Here is a 25,846-nt window from a genome sequence, read left to right as displayed (position 1 = left end):
GAGTCCTCAACACTCACAGGAACAATTTGATTTTCTTTTGTCACCGGCATCTCCACTTTGTTGTCGACTTCTTTTCCTTTTCGTAAGGTCATGACTGCTTTGACCTCTCCATGCTGCTGTGGTGAACTGGTACTTGCTTCATGTACTCCTTTAGGATTAGGCACTGGTTGACTTGGAAATTTGCCTTTCTCAACAGTCATTGCCAAGGTCTGAACTGAAGAAGCAAGTTGTCCCACCATCTTCTCGAGGCTTGAAACTGATTGGGCTTGTGAATTGAAGCCTGCTCTCAACTCATTTCGTAGTCCATCAATGGTGCGATTCTGTTGCTCAATCGTGGAGTGAGTAACATTCTTGAAATTTTGGAATGCATCCTCCCATGGTCTGGGTTGAGAGTAGTTCTGGTTCTGATTGTATGGTCTGAATGGGGGCTGAGAGGCTTGAGGAATTTGTTGCATTGGTGGAGCTGGAGCTGCTGGTCCATTCTGTTGGAATCCTTGAGACCATGAAAAATTGGGGTGGTCTCTCCATCCAGGGTTATATGTGTTGGAGTATGGGTTGTAATTTGATGGCTTTCTCATTACACCTATGGCATTGGCTTGATCTGAGTATGAGTCCTGGTCATGTGGTTCTGTTGATTTAGCAGTCGATAACGATGCTATTTGTCGAGCAAGACCTTCAACCATCTCCTTGACTTCTTTGATTCCTGAAGTTGATTCGCCAATTTGAACCTCATTCACTCCTTTAATTCTTCTAGTAGTCCTAAGTGATCGACTCCGTTGTTGGGAATTATCTGCTTGTCGCTGGAAGAATTCCCAAATTTCTGATGCACTTTTTGACATTAGCTCTCCTCCACTTGTTGCCATTAGCCATTCTTGCACATTCGGCAATAATCCCTCCAAAACGTATTGGCATTGGTGCCATTTCTCGTACCCATGATGTGGACACTTCAAGAGTAGCCCATTGAATCGCTCCCATGTTTCGAAAAATTGCTCGTCCTCTCTCTGGGTAAACTCCGAGATTTCCCTGCGAATAGCATTGGTTTTATGTACTGGGAAATATTTATTCAAAAATTTTGTAACCATTTGTTCCCATGATGCAATGCTATTAGCAGGCAATGTATTAAGCCATGAACGAGCCCTATCCTTTAAAGAAAATGGGAATAGTCTAAGTTTAACATCATCGTCTGAAAAATTTTCATATTTAAAAGTTTGACAAATGGCATGAAAATCATTCAGATGATTATATGGATCCTCATTTTCTAGGCCATAAAATGTGGGGAGACAATTTAGCACACTAGGTTTTAATTCAAAACTCCTAGCAGCTACATTTGGGTATCTTATGCATGACGTGCTCAAATTAGCTAAGGGACTAAAATAGTCCTTAAATGGCCTCTCCTGTGGTGCTTGTAAATCCATTTTATTTTTAACGTGTTTGTGTGTGCGAAGTGTTTTTTCTAATTCAAGGTCTATAGGTTCAAGATTAGGTAATAATGACCTACGACCATGCATGCAAAATAAATAAAATAAAAATAAAGATGCAAACAAAACAAAAAATAAAGATGGGAACAAAACAAATAAAAATCAAGAAGAGGGAGAAATTACGATACTAACCTTATTGCGCTATTACAACCTTTCTATAAAAATACACAAAAATAAATACGTGAAAGAAATTAACTAAAAATTAAATTAATAAGATAAACAAAAAAAAATTACAAAGAAAAATAAATGGAAAATTAAATTACAGAATTTTAAAGAAGGGAAAAAGAAAAGAAATACTAACCTTTAAATGTAGATTCACTTTTTTTTTCTTTTTTTTAATTTAATAAAAAAAATACAAGAAAACAAATAAAAGAAATTATTCAAAAAAATTAATTCTATGAATTAAAATTACTTACCTCCCCGGCAACGGCGCCAAAAACTTGTTGTGCAAATTTTAATGTACTCGCAAGCGCACGAATCTATTGTAGTATAGATCTATGGTGACGAGTGTCGATCCCACGAGGAGGTAGATTTTAATTGTGTAGAATTAATTTTGTAAATGGGTGATTGGATTTATGGTGGAAATGATTTGGAATATGCTAAAACTTAAATTAAAATGGCGAGGATAAATTCTAAAATTGGTATTGAAATGGCGAGAATAAATTGACGAGAATTAGATTGAAATGACGTACTTGGGTATCTGGATCCGTATCAACATGCATCATGGGCTAAATAATCCGTATTAATGCCAATTAAATCATGAGGGGGGAATCCACACCTCATGAACCACGCTCTAATCAATATGGTGCTAAGGGCTTATCGTGCCAAATAATAATAACCTTATACTAGAGAGCCGGTGTAACCAAGGCGGTATCTAGACAAGACTATTATTATTTGTCGACGAGAAGTCAAAACATCCACAAAAATTAGAGGGGAAGAGAAAATAAATTTACCAAATTAAGCCCATGACACATGTTGAGACTTCACCTTCAACCCAAGCTTGAAAGAAAATTAGCCACTCATAGTTGAACTAGGGGCAAAATGGGAATTTATTAAAATACGAAGAAAATACAAGATGGAGAAGGAATTACAGAAAATGGATCCCAAAAATGGATTCAGAGATATCAAATTAGGGGGGGAGAGGCCCCCTTTTTATAGATACATGGAGTAAATCATGGCCATCGGATTAAAAACAGTTTGGACGCTCAGGATTGCGCCACGTCATCAGTCAACAGTCCACGGTTTGACCACGCGGATGAACAGTAACACGGTTTGACCCGACTTTGAACAGTAACGCGGTTTGACCCGGATGAACAGTAACGCGGTTTGGTTGAAAATAATCCTGTGTGATGCATGCACCGTACGCGAGATTTTTCGTCCACTGATATGCTGCCACGTCACCATCAACAGTACATAAGAATTTTAGTCCAACAGGATCGTGACACCTCATCAGTCAATGCCACATCATCGGTCAATGCCACGTCATCATCCGTCTATGTGAACAGTGTCGTGAACAGTAACGTATACAGTACCGTACACGTGAATAGTACCGTACATGTGAATAGTGCCATTTTTCCTTTTATGCTCCTCTTAAGGTTTTCGACTGTCCTGAGTTCAAAAGTGATGTCCGTTTTGCCGTCTGATCTCTCCTTTATTGTGAAATGACTATAATGCCCCTAAAATACATAAAATACTTAATTAAAATAAAACACATGTAATTAAATCACAAGAAGGTTAAATACATAAAAGTAAGGGTTGTTAGTAAGACTTGAAATGTAAAATGACGATTTTCTCCTTTATAAATATGCATTTTCTAACACTCAACACACCCCCCAACCAGCTTATTGCTAGTCCCTAGCAAATGAAGCGAAAATAAAATTCAAATTCAAAATGATTTTTTTTTTTTAAATTCAGAAACACTCGTGTTTATTCAATCAGATTAATGATAGCAATCAAATAAAAGTATAAGCATTATCTTCAGTCTAAAGTAACATCACACCCACATCAACCATCCACATGAATCAACCCAGTAGATTTTGTTATAGCTACTTTCAAGAATGACATGTCAAACCCCAAAATCTCACTGGAAGTAGTGACACTCTCACAAAGAAATTAAACCCAATAAAAATAGTCACTCCAATGAATGATAATTGAGAGAAAATAATGAAGAAGTGATATCACATGCTCTCACCAAGATAAAATAAATATGCCCTCAGCTTAAAAATAATACGATCTCAAGTCAAATAAAAACTGTTAGTCAACCCAATTTATTTATTTATTTTTTTTTATATGCACCACTACATCTTTTTAGCCCATATAACTAGCTTCTACTTCAGATTATAGTTCCCTAAAATCAGGAAGGACTTTTATTAGGATGTAACGTAGGCTAGGGACATGGTTAACAAAGAAAGGAAATAAGGAAAACAAAGTGTATGTTTGAGAAAAATGCAGAGAAATTTTTTTTTTTTTTTGGAAGTTGCAAGGTGGATTTCACCTATTATTGTTATTTTTATTCTTTTGAAACAACAACTTTTGTTTTTTTTTTTGTTTTTGTTTTTTTTTTTTGGCATAACTTCACTGAACAACATAATTATTTACATTTTCTCAAACATAAATAGGTGATGGAACTTATAAGACATCAGGTAATACTCCAAATCGGAGTGGGTCAAGATGATAAGTTGACAAAGAAAATGTTTTTTTCTTTTTTTAAAGGCTCAAAAGGGTTAACTATGGATATTTAATAAAAGGGATGACTAGAAAGGCTCAAACGGATCAAAGATGGCCTTTCCATCGTCTTTTAGGGCTCTGAATAACCTTCCATATCTACTAGTTAGATGGGCCTCCAAATGTAGCAACACACTTTTTTTTTCTTTTTTTTTTATTTTTATTAAGGGTTAACTCAAAAGAAATCTAGAGATCGTGTATACAATAATAAACTGTTAAGCTGTATAAAGAATGGGCAAAAGAGTTACTCTCCAAGAAAAATGATAGGCTCAAAAACTCACTTGGTACTTATTATGACATGTTCATTCCTTCAAGCAACTCATATATGTCTCCGACCTCAACATGTAGAGTAGCAAACATAATGTAACATCACTTAAGACCAAAGATAATACAAATACTAAAATTTAAAATTAATCATGTCACCCAATGTTAAAACAAATCACACAATTTTTTTTTTTTAAACAACATTCTACCCCCCAACCTATTCTAAACATGAAAGGGAAATATGCATGCAGAAATGTGAAAATGATGCATAAAAACTAATTAGAAAAGTTACACGTAAAATGATAGAAAACGAAAATAATTTTTTATTTTTTTTTTAAAGAAGATGCGTTTCTAGAGGAACTACACTCCATATTCAGCCATCTTCGACTCAAAAGTTGAAAAATGTATATTGATAGAGGAGAAATTAAAAAGAAGAAAAATAAACATAAACACATAATAAAGAAAAAGAAAATGTCTGAAATTTTTTTTTTTAGTTTTTTAATTTTTTTTTTTTACGATGAAGATGCGTTTCTAGAGTCACTACACTCCATATTCAGCCATCTTCGACACAAAAAGTTAGCAACAGCTAGTTTCTACAACAAAAATTAGTAAAAACTTAACCAAAATTCCACAATTGTCGACTATTCCCTCCCCCCAACCAGAACGAAACATTGTCCTCAATGTTTGAAAGGAAAGAAGTAGAGTTTAGAAGACATCACCTGGGTGGTGCAACACAGAAAACAATATTTACAAGCGGAGAGTTAAATCTAATTTGTACTTCTTACTGCGGCTACTGTTACCATCATTATTTGGGCGCTCCAACACAAAGGTCCAGGGGTCTGGCTCCGGTTTATAAGCTTGTAACAGATCAAGTAGCTCATTAGCAGTGTGAGCACAAATAAAGAGTTTTTTCACATTAGCGGGAATGAAATAGTTTTTTATTGCATGGTTAAGAAATGCGATAAAGCCATCATAAAAGTTATTGACATTTAACAAACCGATGGGTTTTTGGTGGATGTGCAGATGGGCCCAAGATGCTAGCGTGATAAGTGCCTCTAGTGTTGCAAGATCTCCTGGAAGGAAAATAAAAGCATCAGCATGATTAAGCATTTCAGTTATTCTTTCTTGCATACCTGAGACGACTAACTCTTCTCCAGATGATGAGTCAGACGAACTGCCCAATGGTTTTAAGACTCTTGGGATGATGCCTAACACTTGACTTCCTCTGATAAAAGCTGCTTCTGAGACGTGTACGGTACTGTATACGTTACTGTTCACGACACTGTTCACATAGACGGATGATGACGTGGCATTGACCGATGATGTGGCATTGACTGATGAGGTGTCACGATCCTGTTGGACTAAAATTCTTATGTACTGTTGATGGTGACGTGGCAGCATATCAGTGGACGAAAAATCTCGCGTACGGTGCATGCATCACACAGGATTATTTTCAACCAAACCGTGTTACTGTTCATCCGGGTCAAACCGCGTTACTGTTCAAAGTCGGGTCAAACCGTGTTACTGTTCATCCGCGTGGTCAAACCGTGGACTGTTGACTGATGACGTGGCGCAATCCTGAGCGTCCAAACTGTTTTTAATCCGATGGCCATGATTTACTCCATGTATCTATAAAAAGGGGGCCTCTCCCCCCTAATTTGATATCTCTGAATCCATTTTTGGACTCTGTTTTCTGTAATTCCCTCTCCATCTTGTATTTTCTTCGTATTTTAATAAATTCCTATTTTGCCCCTAGTTCAATTATGAGTGGCTAATTTTCTTTCAAGCTTGGGTTGAAGGTGAAGTCTCAACATGTGTCATGGGCTTAATTTGGTAAATTTATTTTCTCTTCCCCTCTAGTTTTTGTGGATGTTTTGACTTCTCGTCGACAAATAATACTAATCTTGTCTAGTACCGCCTTGGTTTCACCGGCCCTCTAGTATAAGGTTATTATTATTTGGCACGATAAGCCCTTAGCACCATATTGATTAGAGCGTGGTTCATGAGGTGTGGATTCCCCCCTCATGATTTAATTGGCATTAATACGGATTATTTAGCCCATGATGCATGTTGATACGGATCTAGATACCCAAGTACGTCATTTCAATAGAATTATCTTCAATTTATTCTCGCCATTGCAATTCCAATTTTAGAATTTATTCTCGCCATTTTAATTTAAGTTTTAGCATATTCCAAACCATTTCCACCATAAATCCAACCACCCATTTACAAAATTAATTCTACACATAATTAAAATCCACCTCCTCGTGGGATCGACACTCGTCACCATTGATCTATACTACAATAGATTCGTGCGCTTGCGAGTACATTAAAATTTGCACAACAGTTGACAAGGAGTTTTGCGAGTACTTTCAAGATCTGTTCTTATCTACAAATCCCACCAAAGCTCAGATGGATGCTGCCCTTAAAGGAATGAAGCCGAAGGTGACAGAAGAGATGAACGACAGGCTAGCAGATCCTTTCACAGCTGAAGATATTTCGGAAGCCTTAGCGCAGATGTGTCCAACAAAAGCTCCGGGCCCGGATGGACTACCGGCTGTTTTTTACCAAAAGCATTGGCAATCCGTGAAAGAATGGGTGCTTTCAACATGTCTCCACATTCTCAACGACCAAGGTACCATAGCCCCTTTGAATCATACTTACATTGCCTTAATTCCTAAGATAGCTAAGCCTAGGAAAGTCACAGATTATAGACCTATTAGCCTTTACAACGTAATTTACAGAATTGTCACTAAGGCTATTGCCAATAGGCTAAAACCAATGCTTGATCAAATCATTGCCCCCACATAGAGTGCATTCATACCCAATCGGCTTATCACAGACAATATTATAATTAGATATGAATGCCTCCATAAAATCAGGCTTAGCAAAGGCAAGAAAAATGACAAAGTAGCTTTGAAGCTAGATATAAGTAAGGCATATGACAGAATTGAGTGGGGATTTTTGAAGGCTACAATGAAGAGATTGGGATTCGCTGATAAGTGGATAGAATTAACTCTAAACTGCATAACTACTGCATCATTTTCTGTGCTAATCAATGGCACCGCCAAGGAATTAATTCAACCTCAAAGAGGCCTTCGACAAGGCTGCCCCCTCTCCTCTTATCTATTCATTTTGTGTGCAGAAGCCTTCTCTAATTTGTTACTGCAGGCAGAAAAAAGAAAGCTAATCCAAGGCTTAAAGTTTAGCAAGGAAGTAACCATTTCTCACTTACTATTTGCGGACGATAGCCTGATTTTCCCAAAGGCATCAGTTGAAAGTTGCAAGCACCTCAAAGCCCTTTTTGAATGTTATGCTTCAGCCTCAGGACAAATGTTCAACTATGATAAGTCCTCCATATTTTTTAGCGAAAAGATCCCGGAAAGACAAGTTGCAGCTATTAAAGATATTTTTCAGCTCAAAGTGGTGTCTAGACATGAAAAGTATCTTGGTCTTCCATCGATGGTGGAGAGGAGAAAAACTAATTTTTTCCGCGAAGTGAAGCTCCGGGTAGTAAGCAAAATCTCAAAGTGGCAGCATAGGTTTTTCTCTAATGGAGGCAAGAAGGTGCTCATTAAAGCAGTGGCATAAGCTATTCCAGCTTATGCCATAAGTGTGTTTAGAATTCTAGCTAGTTTGTGCGATGATATCCAACGGACAATGGCAAGATTCTGGTGGGGCTCCAAAGAAGACGAAGGAGGCATTCACTGGGCGCGATGGGAGAAGCTGAGTGTTGCAAAAAACAGAGAGGGTTTGGGCTTTAGAGATTTTACTTGCTTTAATCAAGCCTTGGTTGCTAAACAAGGATGGAGGCTGCTACAGTATCCTAACTCACTAGTAACCAAAGTCATGCAAGCAAGATACTACAAGCATTCTGAATTTCTTTAAGCCAAGGCTGGCTGCAACCCTTCATTTATATGGCGGAGCATATTATGAGGGAGACAAATCCTACAGAAAGGAAGTAGATGGAGAATTGGAAATGGAGATAGAGTGCAAATTTTCAAAGATAATTGGATCCCTCGGCAAGCAACTTTTAAACCAATTTTCCCATCTAAGCTAAACAAGGATGTTAGAGTGGCTGTAATGATTGATGCTGGGAATAATTGGGAGGAAGGTCTGATCCAGCAAAGCTTCATGAAAGAGGATGCAGAGGCAATCATTAAAATTCCATTGCCAAAAGAAAACAAAGAGGATGAAGTATTGTGGCACTTTGACAAAAAAAGGCAATATTCGGTGAAAAGTGGCTATCAAATTGCTCTTCAAATAAAATACCCTAACACTCCAAGTTATTCTGGTGATGCTTTTAAATGCTGGAAAGATCTGTGGACTCTAAACATTCCGGAGAAAATTAAAATATTTCTCTAGAGGGTTGCTAGAAATCTTCTCCCCACAGCTGAAAACTTGTGGAGGAAAAAGATCTTGTCAAATCCAATTTGCAGATTATGCAATAAAGATGTGGAAACCATAAATCACTCACTGTTATATTGTAAAAACTCCCAGAAAATTTGGAGGCAAGCCCCTTTTGCAATAGAGCTCCATGGCGGATTAAACCAAGATGTGTTGAGTTCAATGCAGGAATTGTACAAGAAATTGACCAAATCTCAAATGGAGCTGGTAGTAGCTTACTGGTGGGTTGCATGGAATGCTAGGAACAAGAAGATCTTTGAAGGCAAAAAGGTGAACCACCTAGTATTTGCAACCAAAGCAGAAGCTGTGGTAGGAGCTTTCCAGAGAGTAAGAGAGGTTGGAGATAATGCCCTCAAGTCAAGGTCTGAGAAATGTAAAAAGCAATGGGATCCTCGTCCAATCAGAACCTATAAGATAAATGTTGATGCAGCCATCCGTGTTGGATCGCAAACAGCCGGGCTGGGAGCTATGGTCAGAGGGTCTGATGGTAAAATAGTGATGGCAGCTGTCAAGACTGTACCATTTAGAGGAGAAGTAAGATGCGCAGAAGCTGAAGCTGTGGATTGGAGGGTCCAGGTTGCAACAGAAGAAAAAATGCAGTCAGTGATTGTAGAAACAGATTACCTGGAAGTGACAAATTTAGTCAACAACAAGTTAGGAAGCAGGACCGAAATTTATTGGGTGATCTCATAAATTCAAAGCATATGTAGACAGTTTGAATCTGTCAGGATTGAGCATACTTCCAGAACTTGTAATTTAGAAGCTCATTGTCTGGCGAAATTTGCCACAGACTTTAAAGAGCCAGTTGTATGGGCCAATGAATTTCCTCAGGCCGTTTTGGATGTATTCACAAAGCTTAAGCAATGAAAGTCTTACTTTCTTTTTCAAAAAAAAAAAAAAGGATGGCCCCAAATTATTTCAACAAATGCCCGGAGCTGGGGTTATGCTTAATTTTTTTACATAGAGGTCAGGTTAAGCCCGACACCTTGAACAAACATTTTTTATCCGAGTTTCTACTACCTAGATATAGTAAATTAAATAAAAAAACTTGTATCATTAAGTTCTAAATAAATGACAATCTAATGCCTAAATTCATTGATTCTATGTCAAAAACTTAAGCAAAACAATATCACGTTGATAAATAATCTAAAAAAAAATTCAACCATGAAAATTTAAGAACAAAAATTGATATTTGAAATAATTTTAGTGTTGTGTAAAAAAAAAGAAAGAAAATATTGCAATAATTAGAAAAATAATTTCTTTTTCACCAAGTATTTCACAACCTCAAGATCTTTTAGAAAATCATCAACCAACCATTCCACTCACCATAAAATAGGCTAAGCTATATTCAATAAAATTTTAATAGTTTCCTTTTGGGTTATATTCGACATCTACCCACTATTTTCTCAAAGTGACCCAGCCCAAAGAAAATTCCCAAGGTGAAACAATTATCAATTCAATTAGATAAAAATTTCATAACATTTTGAAATAAAAATGACTTTCAAGATATGGGGATCAAGGTTGTATGACTTCTCCTAACTTTTTAATAAACAATGCATTGACAAAAAAAGTTCATAATTTTGTGATAATACGAATTAGCTAATTAAGGTACGGTGTAGCACTAGAGACTGATGCTAGAGGTGCAGAGTTATGGTGTCGTACAGGAGGTGTGGAGGTGGCAGCTTGTGTTATGTGTTATGAAAGTTTAAGATTTGTAAACGGGTAAAGATATATTTATATTTATATTTTTTAAGTTAAAAAAATTAACTAGGTTCGGATAAATGTTTTAGGTTTTTGGGAATAGCTTGGTATTAAAAATCAATACTTGAAACCAGTTTATTTATTAACCCAGGCTGGTTTTTATCGAAACCGCATGAACCAGGTTCGGGGAAGTGAGTTTTCTCGCCTTCTCTAATTGGAAGCTTCAATAAGTCAAATAAGCATGACCATAAGAGAGTAGGAGACTATAACTACATAAGAGTATGATCGCATGAGAGCTTAATAGTTAAAAGCTTGAATAAGTCAACAAGCATGACTACAAAAGAGCATAACTACAAGAGAGCATAACTACAAGAGAACATAATAGCACGAGAGCTCAATAATTTGAAGCTCAAATAAGTCAAACAAGTACGAATGCAAGAGAATTGGAGAGCACTGTTATAAGAGAGCGTGATAGTAAGAGAATTCAGTGGCTGAAAGCTTGAATAAGTCAATAAGTATGACTGCAAGAGAGTAATAAAACACATATACATGAGAGGATGATAGCATGAGAGCTTAGAAGCCAAAAGCTTAAATAAGTCAAACAAGTATCACTACAAGAAAGCATAGCTACAAGAGAGCATGATAACACTAGAGCTCAATAGTTAGAAACTTGAATATGTCAAATAAGCATGATTGCAAGAGAACACGAGAGCACCGTTATAAAAGAGTATGATAACATGAGAGCTCAATGACTAGAATCTTGAATAAGTCAAATAAGTATGACTATAAAAGAATATGAGACCATAGTTTCACGAGAGTATGATTGCATGAAAGCTCAATAGGTAGAAGCTTGAATAAGTCAACAACCATGACTACAGGAGAGCATAATGGCACGAGAGCTCAGTAGTTGGAAGCTTGAATAAATCAAATAAATATGAGTGCAAGAGAACATGAGAGCACAACTATAAGAAAGCATGACAGCACGAGAACTCAGTGGCTAAAAGCTTGAATAAGTCAATCAACGCGACAAAAGAGTAAGAGAGTATAGCTACATGAGAGGATGATAGTACGAGAGCTTAGTAGCCAGAATCTTGAATAAGTCAAACAAGCATAATTGCAAAAGAGCATAGCTACAAGAGAGCTTGATAGCATTGGAACTTAAGAGTTAAAAGCTTGAATAAGTTAAATAAGCATGACTGCAAGAGAATAAGAGAGCACAATTATAAGAGAGTATGATAACATGAGAGCTTAGTGGTTGAAATCTTGAATAAGTCAAATAAGCACGATTGTAGGAGAGCATGAGAGCAGAGGTACAAGAGAGCATAATAACATGAGAGTTCAACAGCTCACTAGGTCAAATAAGCATAACTGTAAGAGAGCACAACTACAGGATATCGTTACTACAGGAGAGCTCAGTGGTTGGAAATTTAAACAAGTCAAATAAGCATGATTGCAATAGAGCATGGTAGTAGAAGCGGCTCATGAAGCTTAAATAAGTCAAGTAAGCTTGATTGCAAGAGATAAGGAGAGCATAACTAGAAGAGAGCATGATAGAACAATAGTTCAATTACTGGAAACTTAAATAAATTAAATAAGCATGATTGTAAACGAGCAGAAGAGCACAACTATATAAGAATATAATAGCATGAGAGCTTAGTAGTTAGAAGCTTGAATAAATTAAGTAAGCATGCTGTAAGAGAATAAGAAAGCACAGTTACAAAAGAACATGATAGCACAAGAGTTCAGTAGTTGGAAGTTTGAATGAGTTAAATTGGAAAGAAATAGCTATAAAAGGGCATGATAACACGAGAGCTCAATAGTTGGAAGATTAAATGAGTCAAATAAGTACGCCTGCAAGAAAACAAGAGAGCGTAGCTACAGGAGACCATAACAACACAAGGGCTTAGTAGTTGAAAGTTTAAATGAGTCAAATAAGTACAATTACAAAGAGCACAGCTAAATGAGTGCATGATAGCACAAGAGCTCAGTAGCTAAAAGCTTGAATAAGTCAAAAAGCATGTCTATAAGATAAGACGGCTATGAGAGGGCGCAACTATGAATAAGTTTCATAAGACCCACTATTGGAGTCCAGTAGTTGGAAGCCTTACTCAAGTCGAGTACAGTTTCACATAGTTATTAAAATAGAAGAATCTATAAGCTCCAAAAGCTTAATATGAGTTCGAGAATAGACAAGTATTGGAGATAATTGTTGACATCAGATAAAAACTCTAATTAAGTGATAAAAATCATCAGAACAAGGAGTTTTCAAGGATTTGAGTTATCTAAATTGTATTATAAATAATGAGTTCTAGATATATAAAGAGGGACATGAGTAAACAATTAAAAATAATAGAAATAAAACTCCACTGTAATCATTATTCAATAGTGAAATTGTTCTTTCAATATCCATGGATGTAGGCCTAATGTTGAATTATATAAAATCTTTGTGTTTCATTTATTATATAAGCCTACTTTGTGTTTCATTTATTATAATAGAAATATGCATCAATAGATGTTATTCAAACTTTTTAAATGAAGCAATAAGTTAAAAAAATTAACTTAATAAATTAATGACTTAATGATAAAAAAATTTATTATGTTGAAAAAAAAAGATATAATGAGTTAATTGGTCGAAATTAAGACAACAAGTCAAAAAAAAAAAAGAACTCCTTTAGTAAATTATTCTTTTAACAATTTCTTACATTGACCTTGTTTCATAATTTATATTTTAGATTTTAATTGAATATATATATATAGAAACTTTTAAGAGTAAAAATTATGTAATAAGAAGAAACCAATTTAAAATTTTAGGATTTGTAAGTATTTATAAATAAAGATTTAAAAGAAATATTCTTTGTAGGGTGAAACTTAATGACAAAATAATTGATTTTAGTTTACAAATTAGTATTTTATAAATAAAGATAGGGTACTTCAGGAAACAGAATTCAAAAGGGGTGTTATAAGGGTTTTTGAGGGGTGCTACGAGCTCCACTCTAATGAAAATAATATGCCAATAGAGTAATGCTATTGGGTCTGATACAAATCCACAGAGAGCTCTGGACGAGGACTAATGAATGGGGGTCCAACATTCATTTAGCCCAAAAAGGAATTTCCACTTATTGTGGCTCAAGTGGAACTGTGGAAGCTGTAAGTCCTCGCTTCCGCATCTGCATCATCAGAGTCACTTCCTGACTTGTTCACAGTTCGTATAATCACATTTATTTTTCAGTAAATCTCTGCTAATTTAATTTTGTTTACTAATAATTTTCATTAATATATAGATCCGTTCTTGCCTAAAATTACAATAAAAATACCCAATAAACTGAGTAAAAATATAATTATACAAGAATTTAAATACAAACTTTACAATATTAAAATCACTTCCAAAATAGAGATAATAAAATGTTTGGCCGGGCGGGACAAAGCCCGAGACTGACCCTAGCATGTTATTTATCGGGCCCGGGCTTAGCAAAGCCCAAATTTTTTTTTATTCTATAATTTTGAACCTTTTTTTAATGTTTTGCAAATATATTATATATAATTATAAATTTTGGTTTTTTTGTTAGATAGATTAAAAATTAGATTTAAATGATTTAAAATCTTAAATATATATATGACGGGGTTGGGTTAAATATATGTTAAAATTTGTATTTTAATTAAAATAATATATATTGTTTAAAATTTTTAAATAATTTATGGGCTTTTGGACCAAGGGATTTCACCTAAAAAATTTAAGATATGTCTGAATATTTAAAAAGTATGTTAAAGTCTAATATGAAACACCTAAATTTAGACAAGCTCAAATGAATCCCAATTAATTATAGTAATTTATTAATTAATTATAATAATTAATTAATTAATTATAATAATTTTTTAATTGAGAATAAAATGAATATTTTTAATTTTATGGAGTAAAATGATCAATTATGGAAACGAGAGATTGACTCCCACCATCCCGTTGAAAATTAATATCCCATTCTTCATTCCTAAATTTAGGTGGATTCAACTATTCGAATTCTGAATTTTATTTTCATTTTGTGAAGTAAATAATTCCGATTTTCAATTCTAATTTCTTAATTCGGAAGGTAAAAGCATTATTAGTGTAGTGTCACCAGATGTATCACGGGAGGGAAAAAGAAAATAATAATAATAATATAGGAACTAGGTAGGACAGGGACACACAGTAGGAGTTGGTGGGCACCGGCCAAAGTAATAAGCTTGAAAAACCGACGTCGTTCAGAAATGGGTAGAAATGTAATATTGATCAAAGACAGCCCCTTTTAGACAAAGTATAACATTTTTAAGCAGGATAAAGCCACCCTCTTTACGCGTGCCTTTGTCTGTCTCTCTCTCTGCTCCTACCAGTACCAACCAGTAGAGGGGAAAAAGAGGAAAAAGAAAAGAGAAAAAAAAAAAAAAGTTAAGCTAAGCCAAGTGAAGTTCGAAACTTTGATAGAAATCCGTCTTTCTCGAACATTTAATTTTTTTTTTCATGTGGGTACTTTCATAACTCGTTGACACAACTCACTCACGACTTGGCCGAGTCAAACTCATGGCGAACAACCCGAACGAAGCCTCCTCGACCGACGATTTCCTCGAGCAAATCCTCGGAATTCCTAATTTCGGTTCTGCGGAGTCTGGCTTGGCGGCTAGCGATGGCGGCTTGGCGGCAGGCTCGCCGATGATGCTGCAGTTGAGCTCCGGCGACGGCTCCAGCCACATCTCGGCTCTCGGAGGCGGAGTAAGCAGTGGGTATCATGGGCAGGTGTTTCCGTTAGGCTTGAGCTTGGAGCAAGGTAAAGGAGGGTTTTTGAAGCCCGAGGAAGCCTCTGGAAGCGGAAAGCGGTTTCCTGAAGAACATGCTATAAAAAATGTAAGATAAGAGTTTTCTTTTTTCTTTTTCATAAAAGAAAATATAAACTTACCAGTATTTGCTTATATTTGTTTGTTTAAAGCTTGGTTCACTGGATTACTGGAGGAATTTGTTTTTATTTAAAAATAGTGATTAATTCACTGATTACATTATCAATTTCTTTCTTTTTCTTCTGGGCATTGTTTATATCTTGCGTGAAACTTGCGTGTTCTGTAAGGAGATTAGTGGGGTGATTTATTTGTTTATATGTTTATTTATTTTTTTTTTTTGGTTTGCTTTTGAATTTTTAATTATGTTTGGCTGATAGCTGGGAAGAGGAAGGAAAAATTAATAAGAGAGAGAAAAGGACAGATAGAAACTTGCAGTGGGCTCTGCTTGGACGTTACTGTTGTGAGATTCCAAAGTTTCTTTCTAACAAAAAACAATACAAGAAGGCACAAGTAGAGAACTCAAGAAATTGTTACTAATTGGGAGGGAAGACCTCTAAAACAAGGACTTTATTTTTCTGGTTCTTTGGTAAGCAAAAATAGAGCGAAGATTTTTGCTTTTCTTGTATGAGATAGGGCTTTGCTGATGGGAATTCTAACTTTTATTTATAGTTTATTGTTTAGGGGGGCAACTGGGTGATTCCCAGTTGATATTTGTATTCCTCAGTAGTTGGTCAGTTTTATTGGCTGGCCAAAAGACTATCCTCGCCCTTGCCTCGTGTTTATTAATAAGTAGAGTGAAAATATGTACTAAATAGGATATGTTAGGAGTGGTAAAATTCTAACTAAAAGAATGATAGAAGTCCACAATCATATTTGGACTCTGGACTCTCTTTGAGGTTTTGCAGTGCTTTGTGGCGCGGAGAGAAACCACATTTATACGAGGGGTTTCATGAACCATATTACCTCTTCCTTGTTTGACAAGTTTTTATTTCCACAGGCGTCATAAGAATTATTTCTGTCGGTTATGCTGTCCAGATTCTCATAGTTTTTAATTTATGTAGATGACACAATTGTTACAACTATTATAGATGTTATCAATGTGGTAATCTAAAGGCTGCATCTCCGCATTGCACTCTTCCTCTCCTTGCATATTGGTGAAATTATTTACTATTGTTTTGCAGGTTTTTCATGGCCAACCACTGCCCTCACCTGTTCCTGCAGCTCCACATCCACCAGCAATGCGCCCCAGGGTGCGGGCTAGGAGAGGACAGGCCACTGATCCACACAGCATTGCTGAACGTGTAAGTCTTTGGTGAAATGCATATAGCTGTCAATTAATCTATTAATGTAAATGGTGAAATGCATAAAACTATGGTGATAGGAATAGACTTTGGTAGGTTTATAGCTTGCAATTATATATATATTATACAGTTGAATTAATCCATGTGGTTACACAGTTCTCATTTGGAACATATTTATTAAAGGTTCTTGGCCTTCTTGCTTCCAAGATCATTTGAACACTCTATTCGTGCACAGGCATGTTGATTGTCACTATGATCAATGCCAAGGATTTTGCTCCACTGAAAACAGGCCTGGAAGTTTTCAATTATTACTGAAATAACACATCTTAGTCTGCAACCATATTAATACAGCTTATTATCCCCCTTAAGAGATTAAACAGAAGGGCCATTAGTATAAACTATAAAGCCTGGGAATATGACACCCCTTAGCATGCTTGATTCAAAGTTGTAATGCTAAATAATGAAGTTGTTAGTAATAATGTTGTGATATTTCGTTGTATTATACACTTGGGAGTCATTTTTTCTTTCTGTTATCTCTACAATCACTAACGAACACTCTTTCTGGTTCAGCTACGAAGAGAAAGAATAGCAGAAAGAATTAGGGCACTGCAGGAGCTGGTCCCTAGTGTCAACAAGGTAAATATATCTTCTATCTGGTTTATAATTCATTTGCAAAATGGGGCTTTTCGTTCTCTTTTTTTTCCCCTTATTTCTTCGGCATGAGGAATTCTGCATTTTATATTTGTCTCTGCTTTTGTATCTCCATCCTGTTGAAGCATGATCAATGAAAATTGTGAAAAATTAAACGGTAACATATAAATGATTAATGTCAGAGCTCAAATCAGATATTTGATTGTTCATGTTTGGTCAGTGATATAAAGTACTTCACATTGGTCAAAACTGCTCTTAGCTCACTCCAAGCTGTTTTACAAATTGCCCACTTCTGGACCTTAAAAGTGGGTTTTGACTTCAGTTGTGTCCTTCAAGCAACTGTTTACAGACCTTTCTTTTTCAGAACAGTTAGTTAATTGTGTCCAAGACATTGATTCTCATCTTCATCTTATTCATAAACTGCGAATATTTGGTCTTCAAAATATGGAAAAGTGTAAGCTGTTTTGTTACAACTTGTTTTCTGAATTTTCTACATCATCCAGGTCAATTTGCTTGACCTGATTTGTAATCAAATGCTTATTTTGTTGGATTTTGACAAATAGCACCCAGTGGTAGATGAACAGTTATAATGAAAACTACTAGTAATTGACTATGGTTAAAGGTTGGATGCCTTCGGATCTCAATTTTAAATTGTTAAGACTCAATAGTTGATCACCATTGCTTACCCTGCTGGAAAACCAGTTCATTGCTTTCTCTTGTTTTTGAAATATGTTTGGGGAACTGCTGATTTGTGATAGGTTTATTGCAGTGAGGCTACTGGTGAAGTTAATCTTAAAATCTTATGAATCATAATACACTAATAGTAACTGAATCAGTGCTTGTTCGGTTTAATACTAACGTATGTTTTCGTTTGTGTAGACTGATCGAGCAGCCATGCTTGATGAAATTGTGGATTATGTGAAGTTTTTGAGGCTTCAAGTGAAGGTAAAATAATCCCATTATCCTTTTAGATTTAGTAATTACTGAACATATCCATATTAGTTCAATGGAAAAAGTCAAGTCAAGAAGTGTAATTGATTTCCTCTATCCTTATTCATATAACTCTGTTTTAGACTATTAGACTTCCTTCATATGCTATGGTGAATATTGTGTTATTTTAATTGGCAATAGTTTGTGTTGAAACATCTCTAAATATGTTGCTTTGGGAATCTTTCAATTCCCTGACCAATGCTGCATTTACCAAGAGTTTGACTTCCATCAGTGGCATGTTCTACTCAGTACACCTTGGGTTATCTTTTGTCAAAAATTTTTATTCAAGGAGTCATTGATGTCAGGTGCACTATGTTAGCCTCCATAATTATATTATTGTGCCCTTTAAATAGGCTCAATCATTGAGAATAGAATATCTCTGTGATGTCCATTATATTATGAAGTTGGGTTCCTTGAAAGGTGAATATGCCTTACATATGCAACAGTGCTAGATTAGTCCATAAGTTATAGGAATGTGTGCCACCTTCACAAGGAAATTGGATAAATGTGGACACCAACGACATTTTTGTTTGTTTTGAGTTTGTATTCCTCCTCTTACTAATATTTTATCCATCAATTTGACAGGTTTTGAGTATGAGTAGAGTGGGCGCTCCTGGCGCTGTGGCTCCACTGGTAACAACGGACCTCCCACTATCATCAGTCGAGGTATTAAACAAAAGAAGAAATTTTTTTTTTAAAAAAAAAAAATTCTGTACAATTAGATTAGTCAGTTGAGCTTTCTCTTTTACTTCAGGATGAATCTGGTGAAGGGGTAAGAAACCAACCAGCCTGGGAGAAATGGTCAAATGATGGCACAGAGCGACAGGTAGCTAAGCTCATGGAAGAAAATGTTGGGGCTGCCATGCAGTTCCTTCAATCAAAGGCTCTTTGCATAATGCCGATCTCACTGGCCACAGCAATTTACCATTCGCAACCACCGGAATCCCCTAATCTTGTGAAGCCTGAGACTAATCCTCCTCCGTAGACTTTAGAAAAGTGTACTCATCCCGTGGTCCGGTCCAATCCAATCTAATCCAATCCAGAGTCACCAAGGGTCCCACAGCGTATTTGTCCCATTCTAACCCCAGAAAATAAGTTGTTCTCTCTGCCTTGCTTCAAATTGCAATCAAAGTCAGATGCCATAGCTCTTGCCTTTTTTGCCTTTTCTTGATAGCTAGCTTTTGTCAAACAGGGTTCAAGTAAAGGAGGGGGAATTGTCAAAGCTTACTTGATATGCTCTGCTTTTTGGTATCGATGGTGGGGGTAGTGGATAATGATGGAAGCACTTTTGTAGTGGGGGTGGGGCTCTTAAATTTTTGTTAGTGGGATTGTGGGACCTCCAAAAAGTGGGAGATAAGTATATAAAATTTCTATTAGTGTATTTTTAGAGGAAATGGAATGAAGAGGTAGAATGGATAATGGTTGGTTGTTTGAAAATGCTTAGTGTTTTCCCAGTCCAACATAAAATGATAGTGCTTGCTTTGTCGAGGAGGCGTGGGCTTTGTTTTCAAAAAGTAATTTGACTTCTTTCTCATTTTCTCCTGAATCATTCATTATTGGAGGGCGACGGGGCTGCTGACGATGGCTGATGGCATTGGCATTGGTGGACTGCGTTTGGTATAAATTTAAACTTTCGTATTTGAACTGAACCTGATTTTCAATTCTAAAGTCATTTACTGCGGTACAAAATTTGAAAAATCTATTACTGAATTTAGTTGATAATAACCAACCTAGCGTGTTCCTTTCGGGGATCATCCCATCCAACTCAGGTACTGTTTATATCTTTGTATTATAATATATTACGTGTTTGGGGCTGACAGCACTACGGTCCCAAACTGGAAGTTCAATTGTTTTTTGAGTTTATTATTTTTTTGACCTTTAGCTATTGGATTAGAGTGACTTTTAATGGGTAAAAGCTAATCACATTGAATTATAGTTTATGAAATTCTCTTGTCAAATTCCCGATCTATTAATTTAACCCAACAAAAAAAAAAGTCGCCACTCATTCTTGACCTCCTAAAAACAAAAATCTAGTTTGCAATTGACTAATAATCTCTCAATCTACCGATTGGTTCATTCATCATTGCGCATTTCCAACATCAGTAATCTCAGTTTGCAAAATAATCCAGCTATCCGTCACACATGATAGAGACAGGGAAAGACAACACGCACGCGCACGCACACAGAGTTTCGGTACATCAAGTACCACAAGGTCCACAACGGAAAAGTCAGAAGAGGACTTTGATAAAACGATGTGGACAGTTAATTCAAAACTTTATCCTATATAGAATGGAGCTGGACCTGCGAACCATCCTTATTAAAAAAAAAACACTAAGCAATCAATACGAGGCAGTATGGATCGAGTTCCTCCATAGCCAACAGAATACATCACGTCCACAACCTACTCATTGGGCTTGGGCCGGGTACCGTTCCTTTCAATTGATATAGTGATGCTAGAGATCAATTGCCGGTGGAAATCACATCTCAATATTGCTGCTCAAAATTTTGATTGAAAAAAAGAATAATAATAATAATAATAACAAAACAAAAAGAGTACAATAACTTCTTAATGACTGCCGTGCCGGATAGCATTAGCTGTTTTAGACTATAGAGAAGCATAGTGCAGCTACGGTATGTCGTTGTTTATCATTACAAACAAAAGGGTATCAAAGTGGCAGCACACGAAAGTAAATTAGTCATCTCACTTGAAATAAGATGGGGAGTTTATATAACTGAACATCCACCAGAAGCCAAAACTGGCAGGTACAAAAAATTGTTGAGTTGAACCAATTAAAACCAAAAAAAATAAAACCTAGGCAAGCCTGAAACATCCAAGCTTTGCATTATTGGAGATGACATCTGCCCAAACTTTAGCAGGCATCCAGATCCCGGCATGGAGGAGGTTTTGGTTCACTTAGCAAAGTTGTATTCCCTCCTTCCGGCCCAGACTTAATGCGCTTTGGATTTTGCGTGCCGGGCTGAAATACAGATAAACAACATAGCAATAACATCATTAACCAAAACAAGTGGACAAACCCAAGACAGAAACCCAATATCTTGCACCGAATTTCCTTACCGGTAGCTTCTCCCCCCTCCTTAACATTTCAACTATCTCAACAACTCGTTTCGGAGTGACATCTTCCTGCATTTACACAATAGATCATCAGAAGATTCCAAAATATCTAATAACTTTTTGAGTCAAATACACAATACTTGGCAATCAAGATCAAAGTGATGATCTTCAAGGACCCACATAATAATTGTAAGTATATCCTTCAGATCCATTGGAGTAATCAGCCACTGTAATCATAGGAGCGTTTACACAGCATCCCTGCAGAAAAACAATCATATCAGACACACTACTACAATAAAACAAATAATTAAAGTTCAAATACAAGTCCTAATATTTTCTCTCTCATTCTAGTAATGCAAATAATTTGTGATGCAAGAAAAATAGCAATAAGTTGTAACACTTATATTAAGGTTTGCCAGTATGTCCAAGGAAGAGCATCAGTAAAAATAAAGGAAAGCAGATTCATATCAGTTAATGGGTAAAGACTAACCATGCATTCCATTTCTCCAACAGAGAACAAGCCATCCTTAGTTACTTCTACACATCACAAATAATACCAAAATTTGAACATGGGTTAGTGTGAGGTAACAAGCAAAGTTTTCTTTTGAGAAGAGATGAGATAAGAACGACACAATACCCACCATTGCGCTTCACGCCCAAGTGTTTCAGTAAGGCATCTTCAATTTCTCGTGAACCACGTACCATACAAGGTGTTGTGCCACAGACCAGTAGGTGGTATTTGCCTACCTGAAAACGAATTGGAAATGTCCATTCAGGTAAGATGAAACTGGCATTGACGAAAACTGAATGATGCATAGGCAATATAAACAAAGCTCTTTTTCACCTTTGATCTGTTGAACATTGAATAAAATGTCGCAACCTCATATACACGGATGGGAGCAACCTCTATAATTTTAGCTACCTGTATCATCAACCATAATACATGTTCAATCAACAATCATTCACAGCCTATGAACAATATATGGGATTTTAATTCAGCTTCCAATTGAGTTAATTGACTTAGAAGAGGCAAATATCATACAGGAAATTGAAAAATGCCTGCAATCACCATCATGAACTACTCTAATATAATTGCACAATACCAATATTCAGATGATGCCAGATGAGGTGCCTCTTTCTAAACCATTGCAGGGTTCCAGCTATTTTTAAAACTAAAGATCTGCACAATCATCCTTCCAACCTAACTGAACATAGAAGGAGTACTACATATGGATGAGATTAACGTAAAAGTTATATAATTAAGTTTTTGAACCCAAACCCTAATAAAATCACCGGCAAAACAATCTAGAGTACAAAATCTGAATCGATTGGGAGATAAATTTACGCACTCTTTACAAGTCTAAGATCAGAATATGCAATCATTTCAAGTGCACGTGTGAATTCAAGATCAAATGTAAAAGTTATACCACTTTTACTATATTTTTCAAAATGTATTTCAGAATACTCTTTTTTTAAAAAAAAAAAAGTATTTAAAAATGTTGCCAGAATAATCACTGTATTCTGAAGTGCCTTCTATGATAATATTCGTATCACAATATCAGCCACAAGAAAATATAATGATAGTAGGTGCTTGAAAACATGAACAAGAAGTAGTTTCCTGGGGTGCTAGTATCACCCAAGAAGCAGCTAACTTCTCATCCCCATGAAAGTTTCAAGGAATCAGCATTTAATTTTGTCAGCAACTCATGATTTCGGAGGTAGAGCCAAAAAGGGAATATTTTAACCTTGAGATGGATTATCAATGAAAATAAAACAAAGACTGATTTAAACAAGACCCCAAATAACTTGAAAAGCCTCTAAAATTCTGAGTACAGGAAGGGGATCATAATCTTCTGTTAAAACTTACAAAAGCCTGTCTCCATAGTATGATAATTTATAAGCAGCATTTTAATTTATTTGCATAAATAAGTTTTCACCAATGAAAATTTCCCCTACCAGATAGCATTATGGTAAACACAAACAAGTCATGAAGGCATATTATACTTAATGATTACATGTGTATAAACATATAAAATAAGAAACAAGAACTTCCATACAGTCTCATCCAACATACCTCATTCATTGCTGAAACAGGAAGCCACCCTCCATGCTGCTGCTGTGCAAGATCTAGCAGTGGAATGACTGCAGATTGCTTGTAATTGGATGGATAGTGAGACAATATCTCCTTAACCTATACATGCATGAGTTAAAATTTCAGGAACACTCAATAAAAAATTGTAACGTGTTTCTAGATAAAATCAACTAAACTTTGGCTGTAACCTTCTATGAGAAAAACATTCCTAATTGCTAAAGCCAACATGAAGAATGCAAGAAGTTATGTTTACAGCAACCTTCTTAAACCAACAAGACTTTAGATTTTTATTTATTATTATTATTATTATTATTATCATTATCATTTAACCATTGATTTTTCCCCATAAGACATTCAAGACTAAACAACCAGTTTATTTTACACACAAATTCTTCGTTTACAATCCCCATCAGCTGATTACGAGCTAGTTTCCAATATCATAACATACCAGTAAAGAAAAAGAACTTATGAGTGTGCAGAAAGTGACTCCTATAGTTGTCTTAAATATTCAACTGAGTTCCCTATATTAAGCTCGGTCCCAAAGTATTATGTAACTAGGGATGGCAATGGTACCCACAAACTCACCCAAACACGCCTGCGCCAAAACTTGTTCATTGCGGGTTGTGGACAGGTTTGGTATCACAAATCAAAACCCGCACTATGCTGCGCGTGAGTTTGGTATTTTGCTAAATATCCAATGGATACCCACATGGATATCCACCAAACCCGCACTTTTTTTCAAATATTTTTTAAAATTTTAATTAAAAAAATATTTAGACCTAAAAATATATAAAATGTGTAAACACGCGTGCAGCTGCAGCGTGTAAGCCCTAAAGTCCATCTATTTCTCCAGCCGATCTCTCATCTAATGTAAGCTAAAGGAAACCGATCTGTCATCTACCTTTAGCTGTGACCATCAGTTGCACACCTACCCTGCCGCCCAACACCCTTCTCAATCCAAACAGCCAGCACCCAACTCCCTTCTCTGTCAAAAATAGCACCGTGCTGTTGCAGCTGCCGCAGGGGCCGCTGATTCTGCGGCTACTGCTGTCACTGATTCTGTAGCCATTGCTGCTGCCTCCACCGTCCGTTGTTACTTTTAGATATTAATTTGTGGTTTTTTTTTAATTAATTGAAAACACTTTTGAGTTTTGATGAACTTGTGTATTTTATACTTAAATTTGAGTAATTGTTGGATTGATGGTGAAATTTTAATTTTTCATTTACATTGATATTGATTAAATTAAGAATTGAATATTTTATGTGCAATTTTACTATTTTAAGTTATTGTTATAAATTTACATATTAAACATTTGTGATTTTAAATGTGAAAACCCACAAAAATTCCACCAAGTACCATTACAGGTTCAATAATTGTCAAAACCCACGGTAAGTGAGTTTTCTTAAAAAAATTACAAGCCGCAGTGGGTTCCGAATGTATTTAGTAATTTAAATTTTGTGTGGGTGCAAAGTTTAGTATTGACAAACCCACAACGGGCGGCGCCCATTGCCATCCCTATATGTAACAAACTAATCACAAGACTGATTCCGGGGGAAATGAAAGCTTTTCAATCTACAACTAACGAAAATGCCGCCCATTGAACACATCATGAAATGCAGCAACTTTAAGCAGGTGTCATTAATGTTTGATTTCATAAACTAAATCCATACAATACTACTATATCCTACCTTTTCTTTGTTTGTATCAGAGAACTTCCACGGAAGGTCCGGATTGTTATCTGGAGAATCAAGATGCTTCACCGAAAAATAAATAAATAAATAAAACTTAAAATTAGTATATCATTTATATGCAATCAAGGAGTCTATTATCAAAACCTTACATAGTTCAAGGCAGTGGAGAAAGATCGAGATGCCTGCACAGAGAAAAAAAATCGCGGATTAAAGAAATTAGATCGAAGAAGGTGTTATGGATAAGTAAAACAATAAAAATTAAAAAAAGGGGAGAAAAACGAGAGCTAAACCTGAAGAGATGGACGGATTGCTGGACGAATCTCGAGAAGACGCTTGGCCGCGAGACGAGCTAGCATTTTCGACGAGTTCTAAGCTCAACAAGAGTAACGCCACAGATTTGGTACCCCGACCACAGACACAACCCGTGGGAGAAACAAATTCGCCGGTGCGTACTGCGCACTGCGCGCATTCTATCTTCTTGACAAATTGAAGTTGGGCTTTCTCTTAATTGGGCCAATTGATAAACCTTAAAGGATTTTTTATTATTCGGCCCCCGTCTTGTTTTGTTCTGGACCCCATGTGTATAACTCCTGTTTTAGTTCTTTTATTTATTTTACCATTTACAATTTAGATAAGGACTTATGCCTCTAAAGTTGTGCTACAATTATGT

At 36.0% G+C, this 25,846-nt stretch overlaps 2 protein-coding genes and 1 non-coding gene across 3 annotated transcripts; 2 read left to right on the top strand and 1 right to left on the bottom strand.

Annotated features, from left to right (window-relative positions):
- The first annotated feature begins 927 nt into the window (after window positions 1-927).
- Window positions 928-1,031, top strand: LOC127901677 (small nucleolar RNA R71). Its single transcript, XR_008053921.1, has one exon. It is a non-coding gene; the product is annotated as a small nucleolar RNA R71 (small nucleolar RNA).
- A 13,870-nt stretch (window positions 1,032-14,901) lies between these two features.
- Window positions 14,902-20,185, top strand: LOC102608430 (transcription factor UNE12). The gene is made up of 6 exons (XM_006479539.4): window positions 14,902-15,447; window positions 16,559-16,678; window positions 17,249-17,314; window positions 18,209-18,274; window positions 18,905-18,985; window positions 19,074-20,185. The coding sequence occupies exons 1-6, from the start codon at window positions 15,127-15,129 to the stop codon at window positions 19,302-19,304; spliced, it is 885 nt and encodes a 294-aa protein (XP_006479602.1). The 5' UTR covers window positions 14,902-15,126; the 3' UTR covers window positions 19,305-20,185.
- A 671-nt stretch (window positions 20,186-20,856) lies between these two features.
- Window positions 20,857-25,634, bottom strand: LOC102608138 (NADH dehydrogenase [ubiquinone] flavoprotein 2, mitochondrial). The gene is made up of 10 exons (XM_006479538.4): window positions 25,467-25,634; window positions 25,326-25,358; window positions 25,174-25,239; window positions 23,467-23,583; window positions 22,237-22,314; window positions 22,034-22,139; window positions 21,883-21,929; window positions 21,573-21,650; window positions 21,396-21,461; window positions 20,857-21,297 (listed from the first exon to the last, which is right to left on the bottom strand). The coding sequence occupies exons 1-10, from the start codon at window positions 25,530-25,532 to the stop codon at window positions 21,190-21,192; spliced, it is 765 nt and encodes a 254-aa protein (XP_006479601.2). The 5' UTR covers window positions 25,533-25,634; the 3' UTR covers window positions 20,857-21,189.
- Between the last annotated feature and the right edge of the window lie 212 nt (window positions 25,635-25,846).

This window comes from Citrus sinensis, chromosome 3, assembly GCF_022201045.2.
Source record: "Citrus sinensis cultivar Valencia sweet orange chromosome 3, DVS_A1.0, whole genome shotgun sequence".
Lineage (NCBI taxonomy): Eukaryota > Viridiplantae > Streptophyta > Magnoliopsida > Sapindales > Rutaceae > Citrus > Citrus sinensis.
This window is presented reverse-complemented; position numbering and strand designations above follow the sequence as displayed.